The sequence below is a fragment of the Gorilla gorilla genome, chromosome 10 (genome assembly GCF_029281585.2).
Source record: "Gorilla gorilla gorilla isolate KB3781 chromosome 10, NHGRI_mGorGor1-v2.1_pri, whole genome shotgun sequence".
Lineage (NCBI taxonomy): Eukaryota > Metazoa > Chordata > Mammalia > Primates > Hominidae > Gorilla > Gorilla gorilla.
In genome coordinates this window covers 147327718-147352157 of record NC_073234.2, presented here as the reverse complement: position 1 = coordinate 147352157, position 24440 = coordinate 147327718, and the positions used below count along the sequence as shown (strand labels likewise).

Below are 24440 nucleotides of genomic sequence, written 5' to 3'. Positions count from 1 at the left end.
CAGCACAGCCTGAGGTATAAGCAGTGACTCTGAAAATCCAGAACGTCACGTGAAGTCTCCAGGCATTTAGATGGTGACTCAGGAGAAGATGGAAAACTGCCTGCTGAAGACACAGAACCGAGGTCCCATCACGAGGAAGGTGCAGGCGGACAGGCCGGGGGCATGGACCACAGAAGGACGGGCCGGCAGCCCTCATAGGTGCGAGGTCACAGGGGTCGGGGAAGGCCCGGGAGCTGTGCCGGGCCAAAGAAGGCCACCCTGGGTGAGGTCTGTCCCTGCAGCATCCTCTGATCTGAGATCCACTGGCTGCATGTCTTTCCCAACTCTGACCTTGGGAGGACACCTGGGTTCCGGGAGACACAGAAGCGAGCTCAGGGTGGTCAGCGCCTCCCAAAGGATGCAGAGGACTCTCATGCTGCCGGTGCAGCTTTCTATGAACATGAGATCCTTTCCACAAAACAACACGCCCTGCCCGCGTGTTCCTCATCCGAGACGCGCAAGACCAGGAAAGTGTTTTGGAGCTCAGATTGTTTGGAGTTTGGACACTATATTTGGATTATACTTACAGGTTGAGCATTTTTCTCTGCTTTTCTTTTTTCAAATACTGCCACTTGGCCAGGTGTGTTGGCTCATGCCTGTAATCCTAGCACTTTGGGAGGCCGAGGCGGGTGGATCACCTGAGGTCAGGAGTTCGAGACCAGCCTGACCAACATGCTGAAACCCTGTCTTTACTAAAAATACAAAAATTAGCCAGGCGTGGTGGTGCCTGCCTGTAATCCCAGCTACTCAGGAGGCTGAGGCAGGAGAATCACTTGAACCTGGGTGGCGGAGGTTGCAGTGAGCCGAGATCTCACCACTGCACTCCAGCCTGGGCGACAGGCTCTGTCTCAAAAAAAAAAAAAAAAAAAAGTGAAATCCCAAATGTTCTGTGTGCACCCCGAGCCCATCAATGCTCAAAAGGTCTTGGGTTTTGGGAATTTCCGACTTTGCATGTGGGGTCAGGGTAGCCTCAGCTGCATGTGCGTATCAAAAGGTGGGGGCTCATGAAATGCGTCATGGGCTGGCGGGGCTCCAGCCCCTGCCCCGGGACCCAGCACGGCCACCCCACTGCCAGAGGGAGGTGGGCTGCAGCGTGGAGGGGCAAGTTCAGAGCAGCCCCCCTGCCCCGCCTACGGTTCACCTCTTCACCGGAGATAGAACTGGCAGAAGAGGCTTATGACGGAGCATTTGGACTTTAAAACCGCAGTGAGCCCTGCCAACGTGAGAGCCCGACTCAGCAGACAAGGCCCACAGCCGGCTTTGCACTGGGGCATGACCCAGGACATGGGGACCACGGGGCTGGGCCAGCTGCACGGGGGGCTTCACCCCACAGGCTGCTGGGCAACAAAGTGTGATGAGGAAACACCACTTGGTGCAGGGCAGAGCCAGTGTCGCCGACGGACAGGAGGGAGGTCGGTCTTTCCACAGACTGGTCTGACAGGCAGGGACTCCTCCTGCTCCAGGGAGCAGATGGTGAACAGGCAGGGGACAGAGGACACGGCTGGGCTCCATGAGGATGTGGCCTCTCTCCATGGGGAGATGGCCCGGCTCCATGAGGCCTGGCCTGGGGCCTGCCTGCCCGGCCCTGGCAGCCTCGTCCTGGGACGGGCACCATCCCTGGGATGGGAGAAGGGGGCTGTGGGCTTTGGCTCCTGGGTGCCAGGAAGCCTCATCTGTACCCTGGGTGGCCCCAGCTGCTCCCTATGCTGGGCCTGTGGTCAGGAACTTCCTGCTATGTGGGAGTGAATCCCTCACAGTCCAACGGCCACCTCCTCATCCTCACTGAGTCACGTTTGAGGGGGCACCCGGGCCCTCCACAGCCCAGGGCAGATGCTGGAGAGCCAGAGCCTGAGGCCCTGAACTTGTGGCCCGGGGTGCGTCTGTGCCGCAGAGACCAGAGGACTGTGCACCGGTGGGAGGACTGGGCCCTGCAGAGTGACATCGGCTGCACCCTCTGAAGAGGAGGGTCCTGCAGGACAGACGTGTCACTCGCTGGCCAGAGTGGGGGAAGGGTGAGGGACCCTGCTGTGGATCTGGAGGCTGGGAGCAAAGGGAGCAAGTGACAGAGTGGCTGGAGCTAGAATCAGCCCCGTGCAGGGAGCACCTACCCTCCCTCTCGGGCGCACCCAGGTCCCGGTGCTCGGCCGGGCATCATGATCTAGTGCTGCTGGGCAGACAGCGTCCCAAGTGGCTCACCCAACAACGGATACCTTTCCTCGGGCACCTCCCACACTCAGATCTTGCCGGGCCAGCTGGTGCCCCGCCCGCCCGTGATGCCCCTGCCTGTAGCACTGAGGCTCATCCCCCGCTGGGCCTCAACTCTCCCATCTGTGACAGGGGCGTGGGGACTCCTCGGGGCACGAGGACTGGAAGAGACAGCGCGGGAAGGGCTGATGAACAACGGGGGATGCGACTGCCGAGACCTCCTGGGAAGCCCCCACCCCAAGTGCAGGTGCGTGGGCCCCTGGTCAGGGTCAAGCCCCTTGAGGCCCGAGGGCGCCCACTCCCATGGCCCTGGAGCACCAGGGAGCCCAGCCGAGCCGCTACAAAGCAGGGAGAGGTCATGTTGGTCTGGAACGCGTCACAAGGGGGACGTGCCGCGGCACGGCATGGTGGTCTGAAACGCGTCACAGGCGGACGTGCCACGGCACCATGTGGGGGGCTCGTCTGTGGGGAGGGCTGCCCCACTGGGGACCTGGGGACGGAGGCCCTGTGGGCCGGCGGGAGCACCAGGCAGCAGTGGGGGTGGGGTTGGTGGCGCTGGCACAGAGAGGGGTGGGCCCCCAGCCCGAGATGCTCCCTCCAGGGCCGGGGGAGGCTGGCGGCGGTGCGGCCTGATTGGGCACCCCTCTGGAGTGGCCACCCCTCGGCTCGTCAGTCAACACAGTCCCTCATTAGGGGACAGCTCCATCCCTGCCACCTAAGCCTGCCCAGCCCTGGCGGGCAGTGCCCTCTGCTGGCCTTCCGGTGCCAGGGTGGCCCGTCCTCATCCCACGCCAGCACTTCCCCCAGGGACTCCGGCACAGTCCTTGCCCTCTGTGGCCAGGCTGTCCCACCGCCTCTGTCCTCTCATGGGCTCGCGCTGTGTGTCATAGCGTCAGGGCCTGGGCCGCTGTCCACAGGGCGCCTGGTGACAGTGGAGGCAGCAGCAGCAGCATGGTGGCAGCCACCAGTGGGCCTGGGGCCCCCAGGGGAGAGGATGCCCCAGAGGTGCACGAGCAGACCTCGTAACCGTCCTCCGAGCGGCTCTGGTCATGTTGTCCTGGAGGGGCGCGGGGCCCCTCCGCCGCGTCCACGCCCGCAGCCACAGATCCGTCGGCCTGTGAGTCTCCACACACCAGCCAGTCCCGGGCCGTGGACTGTGGGTACCCGGGTGCCACCTCCAGCTCGCCATCCAGCACTTTCCAGTACTCCTGGCCACGGAAGAAGTAGGAGGCACCTGAGAAGAGGAGGGAGAGCTGAGCTCAGGGGAGGGCTGCAGCAAGAGGGGCTCGAGCCAGACAGCGAGGAGGGAGCGTTGGGCTCAGGGAGGGCTGCAGCGGAAGGGGCTTGGGTCGGGCCAGACAGCAGGGGGCTTGCACTAGACTGCAGTGGGGGGTCGGGCCAGACGGCTGGTGGGGGGCGGCTCGTGCTAGATGGCAGGGGGCGCCCAGGTAATATCTGAGATGGGGTCAGCATCTGCTTAGCTGCGGGCAGCTCTGCAGACATGGTCACAGGCCTGGGAAGCTCCAGAGGAGCCTGCTGGGGCAGGGGATGGACCGGGAGACCCTCAGAGTCTCTTTCCCTTACTGGATATTTATTGAGGGCCCACTCTGTGCAGGGCTGTTACAGGTGACAGGGATGCAGCGTTGAAAACAAAACAGAGGATGCTGCCATCCCTGGAGCTGACCCTGTGGGGAGGTTTCTTCTACACTGTGGGACGCGGCAGGGGTGATGCCCAGGAGGGCGTTTGGCAGGGCTGGGGCCGGCGAGGGAGGAGCTGTGTGGACATCTCAGGAAAGTGTGCCCAGACGAGGCATGGCCAGTGCCAAGGCCCTGGGGCAGGAGCGTGGCTAGGGGAGCAGCAGGGGCAAGGGAGTGCTGAGGGCGGGGAGAACAAGGGCAGCTCGTGGGCCAGGCCTTCGGGGAGCGACTCGGACACGCCTGCAGGGTCGGCAGCTCCAGGCGAGGGGCTGGGACCCTCAGAGCCCACACCGACCGGGGCCGTCCTCCTTTCAGGGAACCTCTTGGCTGCCCTGTTGTGATGCCCCTCTCCTGGTGGGGAAACCGAGGCCGCATGGCCCATCCCTCCAGCTGGCACTCACCGTCGGACCAGCGCATGGCGTCGTCCAGCGTGCTGGGGACACCCCTCCACAGGGGGCTCTGGGCGGGGTAGCCGGGATCCATGCGCCTCGTGTGGTCATCGTAGCGCCAGTACAGCTGGTCCTTAAAGAAATAAGTCCTGTCATTGTGGGCCCAGGAGAAGGCAGCGTCGATGCCGCCAGGCGGGAGGCTGAAGTCGGAGACGGGGCGCGGGTATCCTTCCTCTACGTTATTGTCCTTGAACACCCAGTACCTGTCTCCTGGGGGCGAGAGAAACAGCTGTGGGCCGGGGCTCGGCCCCACCCTGAAGGGCAGGGGGCTCCTGCCTTTCCTTGTCCTGTGTCAGCCGCCCTTGCCCTGGCCCCTCACCTGGGCCTGATGGGACAGCGGCCACAGTGCAATCACCCCACATCACAGGGGCCACATGGATACTTAGTGAGCACCTACTGTGCCCAGTCCGGGCCGTCCCATCCAGCCTGCGGACGCTGCCGGCCACCCCTTTACCGATGGAAACAACAACTCGGGCTAAACCGAGGCCCACGACATGCCATTCTATTATTATTATTATTATTATTTTTTGAGACAGAGTCTCGCTGTGTCACCCAGGCTGGAGTGCAGTGACTTGATCTCGGTTCACTGCAACCTCCGCCCCTGGGTTCAAGCGATTCTCGTGCCTCAGCTTCCCGCGTAGCTGGGATTACAGGCACGTACCACCATGCCCAGCTAATTTTTGTATTTTTAGTAGAGATGGGGTTTCACCATGTTGGCCAGGCTGGTGTTGAACTCTTGACCTCAGGTGATCCGCCCGCCTCGGCCTCCCAAAGTGCTGGGATCACTGGAGTGAGCCACTGCGCCTGGCCGACCACTGTTTCTGCACAAGGGGCTAGAACATCTTCATGGCAAAGACAGGAAAGGACCTCCCTCAAGGCCTGTGTGAGTCTCTTTTTTTTTTTTCTTTGAGACGGGCTTGCTCTTGTCTCCCAGGCTGGAGTGCAATGGTGTGATCTTGGCTCACTGCAACCTCCGCCTCCTGGGTTCAAGCCATTCTCCTGCCTCAGCCTCCTGAGCAGCTGTGACTACAGATGCCTGCCACCACACCCAGCTAATTTTTGTATTTTTAATAGAGACGGGGTTTCACCATGTTGGCCAGGCTGGTCTTGAACTCCTGACCTCAGGTGATTTGCCTGCCCTGGCCTCCCAAAGTGCTGGGATTACAGGCGTGAGCCACCATGCCCTGCGTTAAATACACTTTTCTCCCAAGAGATATAGATGGTATTGAGCACTTGAAGATGGTCAACGTCACTAGAAACGCCCTCAAAACCACAATGAGACGCCCCCTCGCCCCCACTGTCAAGAACATGGAAAGTCACCCGTGTCGGGAGGATATGGGGACGGCGGAGCCGGGCGCTGCCGGGGAGGGGGTATGAAATTGTGCAGCCGCTGCGGGAGACAGAACGTGGGCTCCCCCAAAACGTCAAAAATAAAATTACCACGTGATCCAGCATTCCCGCTTCTGGGTATAAATCCAAAAGAACTGAAAGCAGGGTCTTGGAGAGACGTGTGCACACTCACGCTCATAGCAGCGTCCTTCACAGGAGCCCAGAGTAGAGGAAACCCAAGTGAGCAGGCGAACGAGGTGCAGTCCGTCCGTGCCATGGAATGCCGCTCAGCCTCAGCCAGGAAGGAAATCCTGCCACGTGCCACCGCGTGTATGAGCCCCGAGGACCTTCTGCTGAGTGACACGAGCCAGGCACAGAGGGGCAGATCCTGTCTGTCCCACTGACATGGGGTCCCTGGAGCACTCAGAGCCATGGGGACAGCAAGCGGAGCGGGGGTGCCCAGGGGAGGGGCGGGGCATCCGTGTTTCACAGGGGCAGCGTTTCCGTTTGGGAAGGTGGAAATCTTCTGGAGGTGGACGCAGGTGACAGCTGCACAGCAACGTGAATGTGCTTCATGCCACTGAGCTGTGGCTTCAAAATGGCTGAAATAGTAAAGTGTGCTCACCACGCCCACAATTTAAAACGACCAAAAAACCAGACCGGGAGTGGTGGCTCATGCCTGTAATCCCAGCACTTTCGGAGGCCAAGGTGGGTGGATCACCTGAGGTCGGGAGTTTGAGATCAGCCTGACCAACACGGTGAACCGTGTCTCTACCAAAAATACAAAAAATTTGCCAGGCACGGTGGTGAGTGCCTGTAGTCTCAGCTACTCAGGAGCCTAAGGCAGGAGAACTGCTTGAACCTGGGAGGTCGAGGCCGCAGTGAGCCGAGATCACACCACTGCGCTGCAGGCTGGGTGATAGAGTGAGACTCTGTCTCATAAAAATACAGTAAAATAAAATTAAAAATAAAAATAATATAAAAAGACCAGAAAAAGTCCTTTGCTGGAGACTGGAAAGGGCTGTGATGTCTGTAAATAGAGGGAGGGATTAAGGAGATGATGGGAGGACCAATGGGCCCTGCCCTGCTACGGCTGAGCAGGAACCAGGACAGATGCGCCTGGTAGGAAACCAGGCAGGGGCAGGCGACACAGGGGACAGAGGGGGAGCAGGGGTGAGACGGCCTGTGGCAAGAGACCCGCATGTTCTCAAGTCTCTCCTGGCAGGTGACCGACCCCTCACACCAGAAATGGGGCTTTATGGTAGCGAAACCTGCAGACACACCTCATCCAGGTGACCACAGGGAACATCACCAGGCAGGGCGGCTCGGGGCTCAGAACACATGCCCTCGGTGGCATTCCTACCAGATGTGCAAAACCAGAACCTGATCTGGAGGAGACGCCAGACAGGTCCACCTGGGGGAAGCGGCCTGAACACTTCCAATGTGTGCAAGGCAGGGGAGCCGCACGTGATGGGATCCTGCTCGGGGAGGCTCTACAGGGCACCCTGGGGCCTTTGGCAAGGTGGCCTCGGGGAGGTTAGGAGCAATTGGTCATGAGGTTGGCAAGTAATTTTTTTTTTCTTTTTTAGTCCAGGTACTGTCTTTGGGGATTTTTTTTTTTTTTTTGAGACGGAGTCTCGCTCTGTCACCCAGGCTGGAGTCCAGTGGTGTGATCTCACCTCACTGCAAACTCTGCCTCCCAGGTTCACGCCATTCTCCTGCTTCAGCCTTCCGAGTAGCTGGAACAACAGGTGCCCGCCACCATGCCCGGCAAATTTTTTGTATTTTGTAGTAGAGACGGGGTTTCACTGTGTTAACCAGGATGGTCTCGATTTCCTGACCTTGTAATCTGCCCGCCTCAGCCTCCCAAAATGCTGGGATTACAGGCATGAGCCACCGCGCCTGATATTTTGGTTTTTTTTTTTCAGACAAGGTCTTGCTCTGTCGCCCAGGCTGGAGTGTAGTGCACGATCACGGTGCAGTGCAGCCTTGACCTTCTGGCTCAGGCAGTCCTCCTGCCTCAGCCTCCCAGGTAGCTGCAGCCTCTGTCCCTTCAGGAGGGATCAGGCTTCCGGGAACAGTCACCTGAGGGCTCCCAAGTGGCGGGGGTGACGGAGTCAAACGCTAAGGGCCGGGCAGGCGATGGAGTTACAGGAAGTGGTTCCCCTGACAGACACACAGAATACCCTTTACCTCGGCAAGGAAACAGGGTCCCGCCCGTGACTGTGGGAGTGGCTGCCACATTGGATTGAATGACGTCCTCCAAACTCACATCCACCCAGAATCTCAGGATGTGACCTTACTTGGAAAGAGGGTCTTTGCAGATGTGTTAGTTAAGATGAGTTAAGATGGGATTAGGCAGGCCGGGTGCAGTGGCTCACATCTGTAATCTTGGCACTTTGGGACACCAAGGCGGGTGGATCACCTGAAGTCAGGAGTTCAAGACCAGCCTGGCCAACATGGTGAAACCCTGTCTCCACTAAAAATACAAAAATTAGCCAGGAGTGGTGGCGGGCACCTTATAATCCCAGCTACTAGGGAGGCTGAGGCAGGAGAATTGCAACCTGGGAGGTGAAGGTTGCAGTGAGCTGAGATCACACCATTGCATTCCAGCCTGGGCAACAGAGTGAGACTCTGTCTCAAAAAAAAAAACAAAAAAACAAAAAACAAAAAACAAATAGGACTAGGAGACCTGAATCAAGGCCCGACTTCCTTCTAAGAGAAGACGCGGAGATGGAGGAGGAGACGGCCTGGTGAAGACAGAGGCGGTGGCAGGAGGGATGTGGCTGAGGGTGACACTGGATATGGGGGAGGCCTGGGACAGCCTCCAGAGGGGACCCACCCTGCCTACCCCTTGATTTCGGACTTGTGGCCTCCAGACTGTGAAGGAAACTCCGGGTGTTTCAGCCCAGCATGAGGGTCTCTGTCCTGCAGCCCTGCCACCCCCACCTGCCCCTGCTACTGTCTCCCTTTCCTGCCCTTCACGGAGACTTGGAGGCAAAAGGAGTGCTTCCTGTAACACCGCCACGAGGTGGTTCCTGGAACGGTGGGCACAGGGGCCGACCGGGGAGAGGCAGGCCGGCCCTAGCAGCCACGGCCCCTCACGCTTCTGTCCCGAGCCTCCTCCAGGCCCCTGGTGCTCCAGCTGCAGCCCCTTTGATGTTCTTGGGACTCGGCAGGACTGCTCCTGCCTCGCATGGCCGTTCCCCGGGCTGGAACACCGTTCCCTAGTTTCTGCTTGTACACCATCTCCCTAAGGAGACCTCTCCCCATTGTCCTTCATTTCTGACCACACCGAATGGCACTGGCATCAGCTCCTCCTGACTTGCGGGTGGACTGTGGCCCGACTAGAACGAGGGCAGGGCTTTCCATTGTTTTGCCCTCTGTGTGCCTGCAGCGGCTGCCTCAGGACGGGGCACACAGTAGGTGCTCAGAGTACATCTGTTGAGTGCACAAGCAAACCAGCTGCTCTGTGCTCGACCGGCCTCTGGGCAGACGTAGGGCTTACACGCAGGCTGGACCCCCTCCGTCCCTCCATGAGGCGGACAGAGGGCCCGGGAAGCCCGGAGTGCGACGGGGAGGCCCACCCACCTTTAAAGAAGACGATCTTGTGGTCGCTGGTGCGCTCGTACACGGCGTCCACGCTGTCCAGGTGCAGCGGCAGGCCCCGCCAGAAGCGGTGCATCTGTGCCGGCTGCAGGGACACCAGGTGCCGGTCCCGCGTCAGCCGCCAGAAGTACTTGCCTGGGGGCACAGAGGGGAGGGCCGGGCTGCAGAGAGGGTCTGCACCCAGAGTGGGCCATGCCCCTCAGCCAACCGCCACGGGAACCCTGGAGGTACCTTTGAAGAAGAAAGCTTCACCCCGGATCTGGGCCACCGCGTCAAAGTGAGTGCTGCATCTGTGGGGCACGTCCTTCCTGGGCCTGCAGGGAGAGGGCCAGGTGGGCTGGGAGGCGGGGCCTGAGCAGCGTGGGACTGGGCATCCTGCGGCAGAGCCCCTGACCTGAGCAGCATGGGACAGGCATCCTCGTGGGGAGCCCCTATCCTTGCCTAGAGGTCTGCTAAAGGCAAATTAAAACGGGGGTGCCTGTCCACTGCTTCAGCGGGCGGGGGCCAAGATCTACGCTCTGAGCATACAGAGCGCCAGGGAGCCGCAGGGAAGGCAGGAGCTCAGGGGTGGAGACTGGTGTAGCACCCTGGGCCTGGCTGGGTGCCAAACACCCACGCCACGGGACCCCAAGCGCAGGCCTAGAATTCGGTCCTACAAGAAGCGTGTTCACAGCGACGTGGCTGTAGCGACAGAAGGTCAGGGACAAGGTGCATGTCCACCGAGAGACGACTCGACAGAGCGTGGCTCCTTCGCAGCTTTAACCGGGAGGGTTACACATACGGTCCTGTGACATCTGAGGCTGGGTGACACAAGGTCACAGCTTCTACCGGCCTCTGGCAATACCAGCTCTCAAGGCAACTTCACTCGGAATCCAGTTGCTGTGGGAGGGTCATGCCTCATGGAGCGGCCCCAGTGGCCGTCCCAGTTGGGCCCAGCCCTGGCACCAGATGTGGGCCCAGGCAGTGAACATCCCTCCCGCTGGGGGCACAGGCCAGACACTCGCAGGCCCTGTCTGACTTCCTGATGCTGGGAATCCATGGGCTTGATGAAACATTCATCAAGCTGGGCTGCTTGTCACGTGGCAGTAGCTGACAGGGACGAGGGGGAGAGGAAACCTTGTCTGAAGTTCTCACTTCTGTGCAGGACCCCTGGCAGGGGAGGGCCAGTATTAGATGGGGCTTAAGAAAAGACAAAATGTCACCGGGGGCTCAGTCGGCCACACAGCTGTGCGTTTCCCAGGACTCTGAGCCACGATTTGGGGCAAATGTCGCATGGGACAGGGATGAGGACAGACAGACCCCAGCAGGTGGTGAGCGTGGGCCCAGGGCTTACGGGGCGCTGGACCGGTTGTCTGGGGGCTCCGGCAGCAGGGGAGGCTCCTCGGGCTGCGCCGTGGGAGACACAGACTCCCGCACACCTGCGGGAGACAAGGAGGAGGACGGCCTCAAACCCCCGACGCCCGCCTCCCCCCACATCTCACCGGCCCTTCTGAATCCCAGGGATGAAACCGAGGCCACTCAGCAGACAGGCTCTGTGGGGGCGCAGCTGCGATCAGCGAGACTGCTGCCCCCAGAGCTGATGTCGAGGTGGGAGTCAGGCCCCTCGCCGAGTTAAACACTCAGTGTGTGGGCACTGCCTTGCAATTCCACCCCGGGGTACACCCTAAAGAGCTGAAGACAGGCGTTCCCACAGGAGCTCGTACACCAGCCTTCACAGCACTGTTCACCGCAGCCAACAGGGGTGACAACCCAGTGCCTGCTATAGGCTGCATGATGACAAAACTATTCAGCCATGAGAATAAATCCAGGTCAAATCCGTGCTACCACGGGGTGAACCTGGAACACGCTATGCTCAGTGGAAGAAGCCGGGCCGGGCACAGTGGTTCGTGCCTGTATTCCCAGCACTTTCAGAGGCCAGGGCAAGAGAATTGCTTGAGCCCAGGAGTTTGAGACCAGCCTGGGCAACATGGTGAGACCCCATTTCTACAAAAAATCAAAAAATTAGCCAGGTGTGGTAGTGCATGCCTGTAGTCCCAGCTGTTCAGGAGGCTGAGTCAGGAGAATCACTTGAGCCCAGGAGTTTTGAGACAAGCCTGGGCCACGTAGTGAGACCCCCATCTCTAAAAAAAAAAAAAAAAAGAGGCTGGGTGCGGTGGCTCACGCCTATAATCCCAGCACTTTGGGAGGCCGAGGTGGGTGGATCACGAGGTCAGGAGATTGAGACCATCCTGGCTAACAGTGAAACCCCGTCTCTACTAAAAAAAAAATACAAAAAATTAGCCGGGCGTGGTGGCGGTCACCTGTAGTCCCAGCTACTCGGGAGGCTGAGGTTGCAGTGAGCCGAGATCGCGCCACTGCACTCCAGCCTGGGTGACAGAGTGAGACTCCATCTCAAAAAAAAAAAAAAAAAAAAAAAAAGAGCCAGACACAAAAGGTTGCATGGCTGCATTAGAGACCCATCTATGAAGAAAGGAGGTCAGGGGTTGCCAGGGGCTGGGGGGATGGGATGGGTGTCGGGTCTCCTTCGGTGGTAGTGGGTGATGAAAAAGTTCTGGAACCAGATAGAGGTGGCATCTGTACAACCTTGTGAATGTCCTGAACACATAGAAGTACACACCTTGAAATTGTGAATTTCTTTCTTTTTTTTTTTTTGAGGCAGTCTCACTCTGCCACCCAGGCTGGAGTGCAGTGCTGCGATCTCAGCTCACTGCAACCTCTGCCTCCCGGGTTCAAGTGATTCTCCTGCCTCAGCCTCCTGAGTAGCTGGGATTACAGGCACCTGCTACCATATCTGGCTAATTTTGTATTTTTAGTAGAGACAGGGTTTCACCATGTTGGCCAGGCTAGTCTCAAACTCCTGACCTCAAGTGATCCACCCGCCTCGGCCTCCCAAAATGCTGGGATTACAGGTATGAGCCACTGCATCCGGCCAAAAAGGTGAATTGCATGGGATGTGAATTTTACTACAGTGGAAACAATGCATGGATGTCAGAGCATGTGAAGCGGCAAGGACGATGCTGAGGCCGGGAGGGTCCGGGCGGCAGGGGCAGCACTACTGCAGGGTGTGGTGGGTGGTGTGGAGGGCAGCTGGGGCTGGGTATAAGTGAGGTGACCGCGTCGGCCTCTGATGCACGTATGCTGTCTCCCCGGGGCACCAGCTCCCAGGACAGGGACTCTGCCTCACTTCCTGATGTGAACCCAGCAGAGGGGTCCCTGGTGCCTGACTTGGCTACTCTTGGGTTTCCCAGGCAATCTACATACCTCTGGGTGCCTCAGTTTTCTCATCTGTAAAGTGGGGACAGTAGTCCTACCTTATATGGCCACAAAGATCATATTATTTAAGACATGCAATGTGATTTGCACAGGCCTGGGACACCATCAACCCTGCCTATCATAACTCCACCAGTGTCTAGGGCACAGAGGTGGAATTCTGATCTAGGGGCTCTGGGGACGTCAGGGGTGGGCTCTGTGGACAGGCCAGAGCGTCCCAGCTGGCACGGCACCATACGTGGAGGGAACAGCGGGGAGAGCAAACCCTCCTGGGGGGCTCTGCTCAGGGGTGCCTGGGGTTTCTGACCCCTCTTCCAGGGGCCCTGTGTCTGGCTTTGGGGAGACACTCACCGTACAGCTGCCAGACGCGCACCTTGTCCTCGTAGGGGAGCCCGTAGCGCAGCGGGTCACCCACCGGGCCCTGGTAGTACGGCCGCATGATGGAGTGTGCAGCGGCCACATGGCTCAACCCAATGGCGTGGCCAAACTCGTGGACGGCCACTGCAAACAGGTCCATCCCGTGGGCATCTGGGGACACAGGGAGCCATGTGAACCAAGGGCAAGAAGGGCCCTGTCCCCGCGGGGAGGGACCAGCAGGCCCCCACCATGCTCTGGGGTGACCATGGGGATGCCTCGATGCCGGCTGCGCCGGAGGGATTCTGCAGGGTTACTGGGAATTAACGCGATTCCCCTGGGGGCTCTGTGGGGCCTGCTGGGCTTCCCAGGCCTGGGGTCTTTGTACCATTCATGGAGCGGCTGATAACCTTTTCTGCATAAGGCCACACAGATAACACCTTGTGCCTGGGGCCTGGCTTACATGGGGCCAGGTGTCGGTCGGATGACCCGAGGCCCAATGCTGTGGGCACTGCCCCCTGGCCCCACGAGACAGGCCTGGGCTCCCAGGACTGCATGGTTCCCAAGGCCACAGTCCAGAGGTCGGAACAGCCTCTGCAGAGCTGAGACTCCTGCAGACAACGGGACTGAGCGGGAGTGACACTGAGCCGGGGCCACAGAGGCCTCGCAGGCCTCCTGCTCTGTCAGGTGCTGAGAACGTGATGAGGACAAGCTCGGCTCAGCCAGCGGTGTCCCCGCCCGACAGGCCAGCACCCAGCGAGGTCAGCCGGGCCGAGCACAGATGCTGTGAGATCGGCCTAGTGGGAAAGGCCCAGCCGTGCTCAGGAGCAGCTGTGTGTGTTTTCAGCCGCAGGGTTGGGGATGGGGGGGCCATGGCTGCTCCTCAGCGTCACAGGCCGCTGGGGCTCCTGACTCTGCCCTGAGGGCTTCCCCAGACGCACCCGAGGAGCGGAAGGTCCAGGGCTCGTCATCGTCAAAGTGGGTGTCCCCGGCGGTGTGGTGGTCGCCGGGGAAGAAGGCGTGGGCCACGGTGCCGCCGGGGCCGTCGAAGGGGTAGCCATCGTTATGGTCGGCCTTGGAGAAGTCGATCTGGATGTCGGCGGCACTGCCTGCCACCTCGTGGAAGTTCAGGGGCGCAATGTCGCTCCAGACCTTGAGGGCGTAGTACATGAGTGCACGCACCGTGTCGTGCCCCAGTGGTGAGTCCCGTGGGAACGTCCGGACCCTGCAGGCAGGGGTCAGCCCAGAGTGAGTCACGGAGAACAGGCCACGTGCCCCAGGCCGAGGTTCCCTGAACGCCCCTCCTCAGCCCGGGGGTGCCCCTATGAGGGTCTCCCCCATCTTCCGCCTTTCTCCCCACGCCAGGAGTCGTCCGATGCACTCACGGCGGTTCCAGTAGTTCACTGGGATAGACGACGGAGGGAGGGAAATGAGAGCCCAGGCAGGCTGAGACCCCCAGGCCACAGGCAAACGTCAGCTCCCACGTGGAGCCATCAGCCCCAGGGCCCTCAACGGTGCGTCCCGTCTGCCCCATCCCCCTGCTCCCCACTGAAGGGGCTCTCTCGGTTCACCAGCCCTCACACTAGCCAGGGCCCATCTGAGATAGTTTTGACTCCGGGGGACAGCAGAAGCTGTGTGGGTCACATAGTGTCCCGCCAAATTCACGTCCATCCGGAACCTTCAAATACGAGCTGGTTTGGAAATAGGGTTGGCTGGGTGTGGTGGCTCACACTTGTAACCCCAGCACTTTGGGAGGCCAGGGTGGGCAGATTGCTCGAGCTCAAGAGTTCAAGACCAGCCTGGTCAACATGGCAAAACCCTGTCTTTACTATTTTATTTTTATTTTTTTTGAGACAGAGTTTCACTATGTTTCCCAGGCTGGAGTGCCATGGCACAATCTTGGCTTACTGCAGCCTCCGCCTCCCAGGTTCAAGTGATTCTCCTGCCTCAGCCTCCCGAATAGCTGGGATTACAGGCACACATCACCACACCCAGCTAATTTTTGTATTTTTAGTAGAGACGGGGTCTCACCATGTTGGCCAAGCTGGTCTCGAACTCCTGACCTCAAATGATCCGCCCGCCTTGGCCTCCCAAAGTGCCATGATTACAGGCGTGAGCCACCATGCCCGGCCCTGTCTCTAGTAAAAATACAAAAAATTAGTTGGGCCTGGTGGCTCGTGCCTGTAATCCCACCTACTTGGGAGGCTGAGGCAGGAGAATTGCTTGAACCCAGGAGACAGAGGTTGTAGTGAGCCAAGATTGCAACACCGCCCCCCAGCCTGGGTGAAAGAGACTCTGTGTCAAAAAAAAGAAAAAAATTAGCTGGGTGTGGTCATATGCACCTGCAGTCCCAGCTACTCGGGAGGCGGAGGCAGGAGGATTGCTTGAGCCCAGGATGTCAGGGCCACAGTGAGCTGTGACTGCGCCACTGCACTCCAGCCTGGGTGACAAAGTGAGACCCTGTCTCAAAAAAAAAAAAAAAAAGAAATAGGGTCTTTGTGGATGTCATGAGGGGTTGACATGAGGTCACACTGGATCAGGGCGGGCCCTAAATCCAAGGAGCATCCTGGAGACACGGGAGAGGAGGCTGCGCGCGGACAGGGCAGGGTAGAGGCAGAGGCTGGTGATTCCATCGAGGGCTGCCAGCAACTGCACAGCTGGATAGAACCCTGGACAGATGCTCCCTCTACCTCCCCAGGGCACCATCCAGCCTACTCCTTTGCAGGGACTCCTGGCCTCCAGAGTGGGGAGAGAGCTCCTGCTGCTGTCTGAAGCACCCTGGTTTGTGGATATCTACAGCAGGCCCAGACACGGAGGCATGGGGGCCCCACTCCTCACCCTGGCCACGCACCCGCCTCCACGGAGACCCCGTTCCCCACCCTGGCCATGTGCCCACCTCCACGGAGACCCCGTTCCTCACCCTGGCCACGCGCCCACCTCCACGGAGGCCCCGCTCCTCACCCTGGCCACGCACCCACCTCCACGACAGGTTCCTCTTGTTCCACTTGGTGGGGGCTGGAGCCTGGCGTCTCCTGCGAGCCTGGGTCAGGACAGGGAGGTCTGGCAGGGAGCAGCGCGGGGTTTTCATCAGGGCCAGGGTGGCCTCGTCTGCAGGGAAAGCATGGAGCTCAGAGCCTAGCCCAGCTCGCTCCCCACCCTAGGATCCCGAGCATCCCCAAGGGCGGGAGCCCTGACTCTGGCACCAGCCTCCGAGCCGCCCCCTCCTCCCACGTCATCTTCGGGGGACCAGCCCCAGGCTCTGAGCTACACCAGGCCAGGACTCAGGTTCATTCAAGCATAAGGCGGGACGGTGCCTGATCAGAGGGGGCATGGCCGATGGGCGCAGACCTGACGGGGGCCACGGCGCTCCCGCTGCCCCCTGGAGAACTGACCCAGGATGCCGGTGGCCTCCAGGCCACCAAACTGCTGCATGGCTGTGATGGCCTTAGACAGCTCCTCTTGCGTCTGCAGCTGCCCTGTTGTGGGGTCGGCCGGGGGCAGGTAACCGAACCTGCTTAGCCACTCCTGAGGGCAGAGAGCAGGGTGAGGGGGTGCAACAGAGGGCCTGGTCCTACCCAATGAGAAGCCTGCCACGGGCCACCACTGCTTCCGGGCAGGCCCCCTCCCAGCCCCCTATCTGCCCACAAGGCACCTCTTGTCTCTTCCCTGGGCAGCTGCCGGAAAAGTGTCTTAATAAACCTGATGTCCCTGGCCGGGTGCTGTGGCTCACGCCTGTAATCGCAGCAGTTTGGGAGGCCGAGGCAGGCATATCACGAGGTCAGGAGATGGAGACCATCCTAGCTAACATGGTGAAACCCCGTCTCTACTAAAAATACAAAAAATTAGCCGGGTGTGGTGGCAGGTGTCTTGTAGTCCCAGCTACTCGGGAGGCTGAGGCAGGAGAGTGGTGGGAACCCAGAGGCAGAGCTTGCAGTGAGCCGAGATCGCGCCACTGCACTCCAGCCTGGGCGACAGAGCAAGACTCCGTCTAAAAAATGAATAAATAAATCAATCTGATGTCCCTTAGATGGTGTGAGCTTGTGCCATGCACGACCTGTACAACCACTCATGGCAACCCTGCCCCACCCCATGCCTCCTGAGACCGCAAAATGCTAGGGAACCTTCAAAAGGCTCTTAAATGTGGCCAGCGTCAAATGCAGGCTCTCAGCTGACTTGTGACAGGGAAGTCTAGCACCCAAGGTCCGGGACCCCAGCTGAGAAAGGCTGTGGCTCAGACCCCAGTTTGAGGAACTGGGCCTTGCTGTACATTCATGGGGGAGATAAGAGCCCAGGCTTGGCCGGTGCTGTGGCTCACGCCTGAGATCCCAGCACTCTGGGAGGCTGAGGCGGGAGGATCGTTTGAGCACAGGAGTTGAAGGTTGTGTCTGCAACAGAGCGAGACCCTGTCTCAGAAACAAAAGCCAGGTTCCAGCCAGGCTGCCTAGGTTCAAATCCCACTCAGCCACCTCCCCGCTGTGTGCCTGGGGCAAGGCAGTCCACCCCTCTGGGCTCCTTCCTCAGAGTCCTTGGCAGGCTGGTGATGAGGACGTGAGCCAGGATGTGGAAAATGTTCACACCAGCACCTGGCGCAGGGGACAGCACTGCCCTGAAGGGCCCACTGGGGTGGGTGCGAGGCTACCCACACCGGAGCTGAGTAGGAGCAGGAATGAGGGCAGCCCTTTAACCTGGGCATAAATCAAGCCCTGGCCCCATGCTCCAGTCATCTCTGCTACCCTGGAGGGGCCCTGGGGACAGGGGGGCCTGGATGCCATCGTGGGGACCTGGGGATGGCGGGCCTGGGTGCCATCTGTGGGGGCTACCTCCACCCCTAGCTTCAGTTTGTTCAACCGCCAAATGGCGCCTGTGCCCACTTGCAGGCTGCCATGAAGCTGCTGCTCTGCCCTGTGGATACTCGCCAGCCCAGGGAACCACAGCAGGGGTGAGGCGGGCTCCAGAAAGGTACAAGCCATGGGTGATGTGCTGGGGGCTCTGCCCTATCTGCAAACCTGTCTTTTTTTTTTCTCTGGACATTTAGAAAATGCTTGTGAATCGCTATTATTATTTACCACCTCTCATGTATTCATTGGCCAAATCATATGAAAGTGCCCATTTTTGACCATTTCTGATTTAAAATAAATACTAGTAGTTTCATGTGGCTTAACCTAAAAAAATGCATAAATGAAAAAAACATAACTTTTTAAAGAAATCCTAAAAAAAAAAAAAAGGAAAAAGAAAAAAGAAAATGCTTGTGACTCATTTATGCCACCTGCTGGGCCCCCAGGTTCTGGTCTGCAGGAGCTGGTGATGGGGTGGTCCTGGCCAACCCTCCTGCCCACCAGCAGGCAGTGCTCAGAGGAATGAGGCGCCACCATCCCGGAAGTCCCAGGGGCATCAGCAACAGGCTGTGCTGGCCAGGAGGGGCCTCACAAGACACTACATGGGATCTGCACACCCCGAGATCCCCCTTCCAGGAAGCACTGAGTCCTTCCCGGGGCCCCCCTCTGTGCCTTTACCGCCTTTCCAAACCCTACTGACCCAGCCCAGCCCCTCAGCCCCTTGGGGAAGCCAAGAGTGTGTACAGAACTGGGGGCCCCTCCAAAGCTATAGGCACGACAGGACGTCAAAGTGGACGTTCATGACTGGGGTGGGCAGCTTGTCTGGAGGGGCCTTGGGGGTGACAGCCTTGGCCTTGACAAGCTGGCCTCCTACTTCCGCCCTGACCTCCAGGGTGTGGGGATCTTTGGCCCTGAGCGTCCAGCCCCACACTACTGTGCACCCGCAGGGTTTACTGACAGGGTGTGGGGATCTTTCACCCCGAGCATCCGGCCCCACACTACCGTGCACCCGCAGGGTTTACTGACAGGATGTGGGGCTCTTTCGCCCCGAGCGTCCGGCCCCACACTACCGTACACCTGCAGGGTTTACTGAGGGTGTCCCATGACCAGTCACCGCTGTAGGTGCTGGAGATGCCCATCAGCACATTCTGCACTTTTTAGTCCTTTGTTAAGATCACAGCTCAACAGGGCCACTGTGCCTCATGGTTACAATAGCCTGTCACCTCCTCCAGAAAGCACTCTGGAGTTTCCTCACATCATCTATGATATTGGATGATGACCCCCTGCCCCCTCACCAGGGAAGGGTCCACACAGGCAGGTGCCTTTCCCACCCAGGCCAGCTGCTGCCTGGGTTGGGCCAGCAGGTGCTGAGACCCCTTGGGAGGACAACCCACCCCCCAGCCTTCCCGTCTATAAGCTGAGGTCATGGCTGGTAGCTGCACTGAGCGGCCCATTTACTCTGTGGGGTTCACGGTGGCGGTTTGGGGCACCCCCCACTCTGGTCCCCGGGGAGCTGGGCAGCCTGGCCACGGGGCCACATGCATTTCAGGAAAGTGGAGCCAGGCCTGTCAGGCAGCACTCCCAGTGGCTGTGGAATGTTGCCCAATGTTTGGAAGCAGGTGGTTTAGTTGCAGGTGTGAGCGGCCAGCCTGCTTCAACTCATAGAACCAGGGCCCCGGCACCAGCCCGGGACAGGCAGCCCCGCCCATGATAAACAGGCACTGTCACCTGTGGCCCCAGAGGCACTGGAATTTGAGCATAGAATGACATCGAATCTTGGGGGGTGGTGGGTCTGTGGGGCAGGGCTGGTGGGTGCCTCCTACCTAGCACGAGTTTGTGCTCAGGGGGCTGTGCCCCAAATCTCAGGCTAGGCATCCTGGGAGGGGCCGTCTTGGGGGCCGGAGTGAGAGGGTGGGAACCACTTCCTAGTTTGCCAGGGACACCCCGACAGAACAAGCCTTGCAGGTTTGGGAGCCACCAGCGTTCGGGTGGACACAGGTAGAAGTGGCCACCTGCCCCAGGGGGCCTCCTGAGCCCACGAGGCGCCCTCGCCCAGCCCTGACCTGTCCTGTGCTCCCAGTGTGGGCGGAGGCGCGGCTGTGGGGAGGCCTGAGCCTGCAGGGAAGAGGCGGCAAGCAGCTCACCAGGCAGCTCAGGTCCATCTGGGAGGGGGCGGCTGATTCCTGGCTAGGGCTTGGAAATGTTGACCCAGGCTAACGGGGTGGCGGTGGCGGCAAGGTGGGCTTGTTAGCTAAGGGGAGTAGGGGTTAACCAGGCCTGGAGCACAGTCCTGGGGCAAACCCCCCCACCGCAGCCAGCAGCTCAGGGCAAATGTGGCGGCCCCTCCCCGCCCCTCCTCTCCCGCCAGGCCTCTACCCTGACCCACTCCCACCCACAGTGGGTAGGGGGATGCCAGCTGTAGGATGGCCGCTGGGGTGGGGGCCCAGACTCCCCGCTCCAGGTGTCCCCCTCCCTGCCCCCAGTACCTACAGAGCCTGTGGATCCCACGCAGGCAGGGGGGCGTCTGATCCTGGGAACCTGCTACCTGCCCCCCTCCACGCCCACCCGCTGCCTGGTCCTCCCTCTGCTGTCGCCACGGAGACCGCTGTCTCCAGGGCAACAGAGGCTGTAGCAGGCGGGTGCTGCAGCAGCAGCAGGGTGAACCTTCCAGAAGGCCACTGGGGAGGGGGAGGGGCTGCCGGGAGGAGGGAGGAGGCGGGAGGGGGCTGCCAGGAGCTCCAGGGAGCCCCAACCCACGGCAGCCACCCTCTGGCTGATGCTAATTTCTGGAGCCGCCTAGGAGAGGCGGCCGCTCTCCTGCTCCTCCCATGGGCTGGGCCATTACCAAAGATGGGGACACAGAGGCCAGAGGCAGAGCCCTGCCCCAGGGGGCACAGGCAGGAAGTGGGCACCCACAGCCCCTGACTCTGACGCAGATGCAGGCAGCTGCCCAGGCCCACTCTGGATTCACCGTTCAGCCATGCTTGTTGTCTGACACAATGCGTATCTGTTTCCAGCCTTAAGAGGGCGTAATGCACACAGCACAGAATTCCCTTTGACGGTTTTTAGGGAATTTATGGTTTTTAGGGAGTTTATGGAGTGCAGCCCCCGTCCCCGGGCTTTGGGTTGCACTGATTGGTTGTAACGGCCCCTCCCGCCCAGGGCACCCTGGCTGGCGGGTGCATGTGTGGCCCTGCTGTGCCGTGGTGGTGGCGCCTGGGCCTGGCCCCTGCAGATGAATGAGGGCCCGACCCCCATACTCATCTGTGACCCAACCTGCATGGGGCCTGGGGGCAGGGAGAGCAGGTGTCATCAGCCCCATTTTACAGATGAGAAAACTAAGGCTCAGAGAGTGTGGATAACCTGTCCACGGTCACACAGCACACGGTCAGTGATGGAGCCGTGGTGTGGTCCCAGCAACCACGTCTGACCCACTCAGCCATGTGGGGTTCCCCTGCACCGGCCTCCTCTGGGGGCTGACCCTCGGTTGGAGTGACCCCCTTGCTCCAGCCTCTTCCGCAGGGACACTGCCAGATCCCCTGAATCCGTCTGTCTGAGCAACTGGGGAGAGACTGAGGCCACAGGACCCCATCCCACTGCCCACAGGGGAGGACGGGATTGTGAGGAGGATAAATAGCAAACACCTGAACACATACACGCGTCTCAGGCGGTCATTATGTCCTGAACAGTAATAACTGCTCTATTCAATCCTAACAGCCAACAGTTATCCAGCACTACCCAACCATGCCCACGTCATTCGTGCCCACGTCCCTCAGGCACTGCAAGGCTGGGGGTGGTCCGTGCTGGAGGGTGCCTGGCACAAAGCAGGTGCTCACAGGCAACTGAGGGTTAACCTTATGAAGTGGGTGTTCTTATTACTCCCAGTTTACAGATGAGAACACGGAGGCACAGGGAGTTCGGACATGTATCCTCAGCTCAGCCCAGGCTGTTGGCTTCCGGGTCTCCACCTGTGACCACTGTGCTGTGTGGGGGTGAGGGACGGGCTGGAGGGCTGATGAAATGGGTGCTCAGGGAACATCCCGGGGGACACGGAAGGAGCTGTCCAGGTGATGCGTGGGGCGGTGCTCACATGCTCACGGTGGTGGGGACAGCAAGTGCAAAGGCCCTTTGGCAGGGAAAACACACAGCGCAGAGGAGCCGGTGGGACAGAGTCAGGGGGCGGGACGGAGAAGGAGGTGGGTCAGGTCGCGTGGAGCCCTTGGGGCCAACATGAGGAGGGGACTTGCTTATTACTGCAGGGTCCACAGGGGAAGCCAGGCTCCACACCCCGTCCTGTCCCTGCCGTCCTGTCCCACTCAGACAGTGCCCAGGAGGGCCCGAATCCCAGAGGCGGGTGCCCAGGAGGCTCCCAGCCACTGTGTGACAGAAATGCCGCCCTGCATGCGTCTGACACCTGCCCTGCATCCACAGCCAGGGCAAGTGTCCCACCGGATCTGCTGCCAACAAGGAGGCAAACTCACGCATGCGCAAAGGGCCCCTGGAACCCCCAGGAAGACACTGTCAGGGAACACCCTGCGTGCCCCCAGATCCTCTCCAGCCTTCCTCCTTCCCGTCCCCCCCCAGATCCTCTCCAGCCTTCCCCCTTCCCGTCCCCCCCCAGATCCTCTCCAGCCTTCCCCCTTCCTGTCCCCCTCCCGGATCCTCTCCAGCCTTCCTCCTTCCCGTCCCCCCCCAGATCCTCTCCAGCCTTCCCCCTTCCCTTCCCCCCCAGATCCTCTCCAGCCTTCCCCCTTCCCGTCCCCCCCAGATCCTCTCCAGCCTTCCCCCTTCCTGTCCCCCTCCCGGATCCTCTCCAGCCTTCCCCCTTCCTGTCCCCCCCAGATCCTCTCCAGCCTTCCCCCTTCCCTTCCCCCCCAGATCCTCTCCAGCCTTCCCCCTTCTCTTCCCCCCCAGATCCTCTCCAGCCTTCCCCCTTCCCCTCCCCATGAGATCCTCTCCAGCCTTCCCCCTTCCTGTCCCCCTCCCGGATCCTCTCCAGCCTTCCCCCTTCCCGTCCCCCCCTCAGATCCTCTCCAGCCTTCCCCCTTCCCGTCCCCCTCCCGGATCCTCTCCAGCCTTCCCCCTTCCCGTCCCCCCCTCAGATCCTCTCCAGCCTTCCCCCTTCCCGTCCCCCTCCCGGATCCTCTCCAGCCTTCCCCCTTCCCGTCCCCCCCAGATCCTCTCCAGCCTTCCCCCTTCCCTTCCCCCCCAGATCCTCTCCAGCCTTCCCCTTCCCGTCCCCCCCCAGATCCTCTCCAGCCTTCCCCCTTCCCTTCCCCCCCAGATCCTCTCCAGCCTTCCCCCTTCCCGTCTCCCCCCCAGATCCTCTCCAGCCTTCCCCCTTCCCGTCCCCCCCCAGATCCTCTCCAGCCTTCCCCCTTCCCTTCCCCCCCAGATCCTCTCCAGCCTTCCCCCTTCCCGTCCCCCCCAGATCCTCTCCAGCCTTCCCCCTTCCCGTCCCCCCCAGATCCTCTCCAGCCTTCCCCCTTCCCCTCCCCCCCAGATCCTCTCCAGCCTTCCCCCTTCCCGTCCCCCTCCCCATCCTCTCCAGCCTTCCCCCTTCCCGTCCCCCCCAGATCCTCTCCAGCCTTCCCCCTTCCCGTCTCCCCCCAGATCCTCTCCAGCCTTACCCCTTCCGGTCCCCCCCCGATCCTCTCCAGCCTTCCCCCTTCCCGTCCCCCCCAGATCCTCTCCAGCCTTCCCCCTTCCCGTCCCCCTCCCCATCCTCTCCAGCCTTCCCCCTTCCCGTCCCCCCCAGATCCTCTCCAGCCTTCCCCCTTCCCGTCCCCCCCAGATCCTCTCCAGCCTTCCCCCTTCCCCTCCCCCCCAGATCCTCTCCAGCCTTCCCCCTTCCCGTCCCCCTCCCCATCCTCTCCAGCCTTCCCCCTTCCCGTCCCCCCCAGATCCTCTCCAGCCTTCCCCCTTCCCGTCTCCCCCCAGATCCTCTCCAGCCTTCCCCCTTCCCGTCACCCCCAGATCCTCTCCAGCCTTCCCCCTTCCCGTCCCCCTCCCCATCCTCTCCAGCCTTCCCCCTTCCCTTCCCCCCCAGATCCTCTCCAGCCTTCCCCCTTCCCGTCTCCCCCCAGATCCTCTCCAGCCTTCCCCCTTCCCGTCACCCCCAGATCCTCTCCAGCCTTCCCCCTTCCCGTCCCCCTCCCCATCCTCTCCAGCCTTCCCCCTTCCCACCCCCCCAGATCCTCTCCAGCCTTCCCCCTTCCCTTCCCCCCCAGATCCTCTCCAGCCTTCCCCCTTCCCCTCCCCCCCAGATCCTCTCCAGCCTTCCCCCTTCCCGTCCCCCCCCGATCCTCTCCAGCCTTCCCCCTTCCCTTCCCCCCCAGATCCTCTCCAGCCTTCCCCCTTCCCTTCCCCCCCCAGATCCTCTCCAGCCTTCCCCCTTCCCTTCCCCCCCCAGATCCTCTCCAGCCTTCCCCCTTCCCGTCTCCCCCCAGATCCTCTCCAGCCTTACCCCTTCCGGTCCCCCCCCGATCCTCTCCAGCCTTCCCCCTTCCCCTCCCCATGAGATCCTCTCCAGCCTTCCCCCTTCCTGTCCCTGAACCATCAGAAGCACCTCCGCTGATCGCACAGCAGCCTGTCCTCACTGGCCCCACTGGGCAGACAGGGAGACTGAGGCCCGGCACTTAGTTGGGTCGCA

The 24440-nt window shown here is 60.7% G+C and overlaps 1 protein-coding gene across 2 annotated transcripts in view; it reads right to left on the bottom strand.

Moving 5' to 3' along the window:
* Nucleotides 1-527: 527 nt before the first annotated feature.
* MMP17 (matrix metallopeptidase 17) overlaps nucleotides 528-24440 on the bottom strand; it is a 33105-nt gene continuing 9192 nt past the window's right edge. For both annotated transcript variants that reach the window (XM_055357655.2, XM_055357653.2), the window contains exons 2-10: nucleotides 16346-16478; nucleotides 15932-16061; nucleotides 13895-14178; nucleotides 12951-13127; nucleotides 10663-10747; nucleotides 9561-9643; nucleotides 9312-9464; nucleotides 4344-4601; nucleotides 528-3478 (exon numbers count right to left, since the gene is read on the bottom strand). In XM_055357655.2, the coding sequence (XP_055213630.1) occupies nucleotides 3129-3478; nucleotides 4344-4601; nucleotides 9312-9464; nucleotides 9561-9643; nucleotides 10663-10747; nucleotides 12951-13127; nucleotides 13895-14178; nucleotides 15932-16061; nucleotides 16346-16385 (1560 nt within the window). In that variant the 5' untranslated portion in view covers nucleotides 16386-16478 and the 3' untranslated portion in view covers nucleotides 528-3128. The remainder of the gene's footprint in view (nucleotides 3479-4343; nucleotides 4602-9311; nucleotides 9465-9560; nucleotides 9644-10662; nucleotides 10748-12950; nucleotides 13128-13894; nucleotides 14179-15931; nucleotides 16062-16345; nucleotides 16479-24440) is intronic.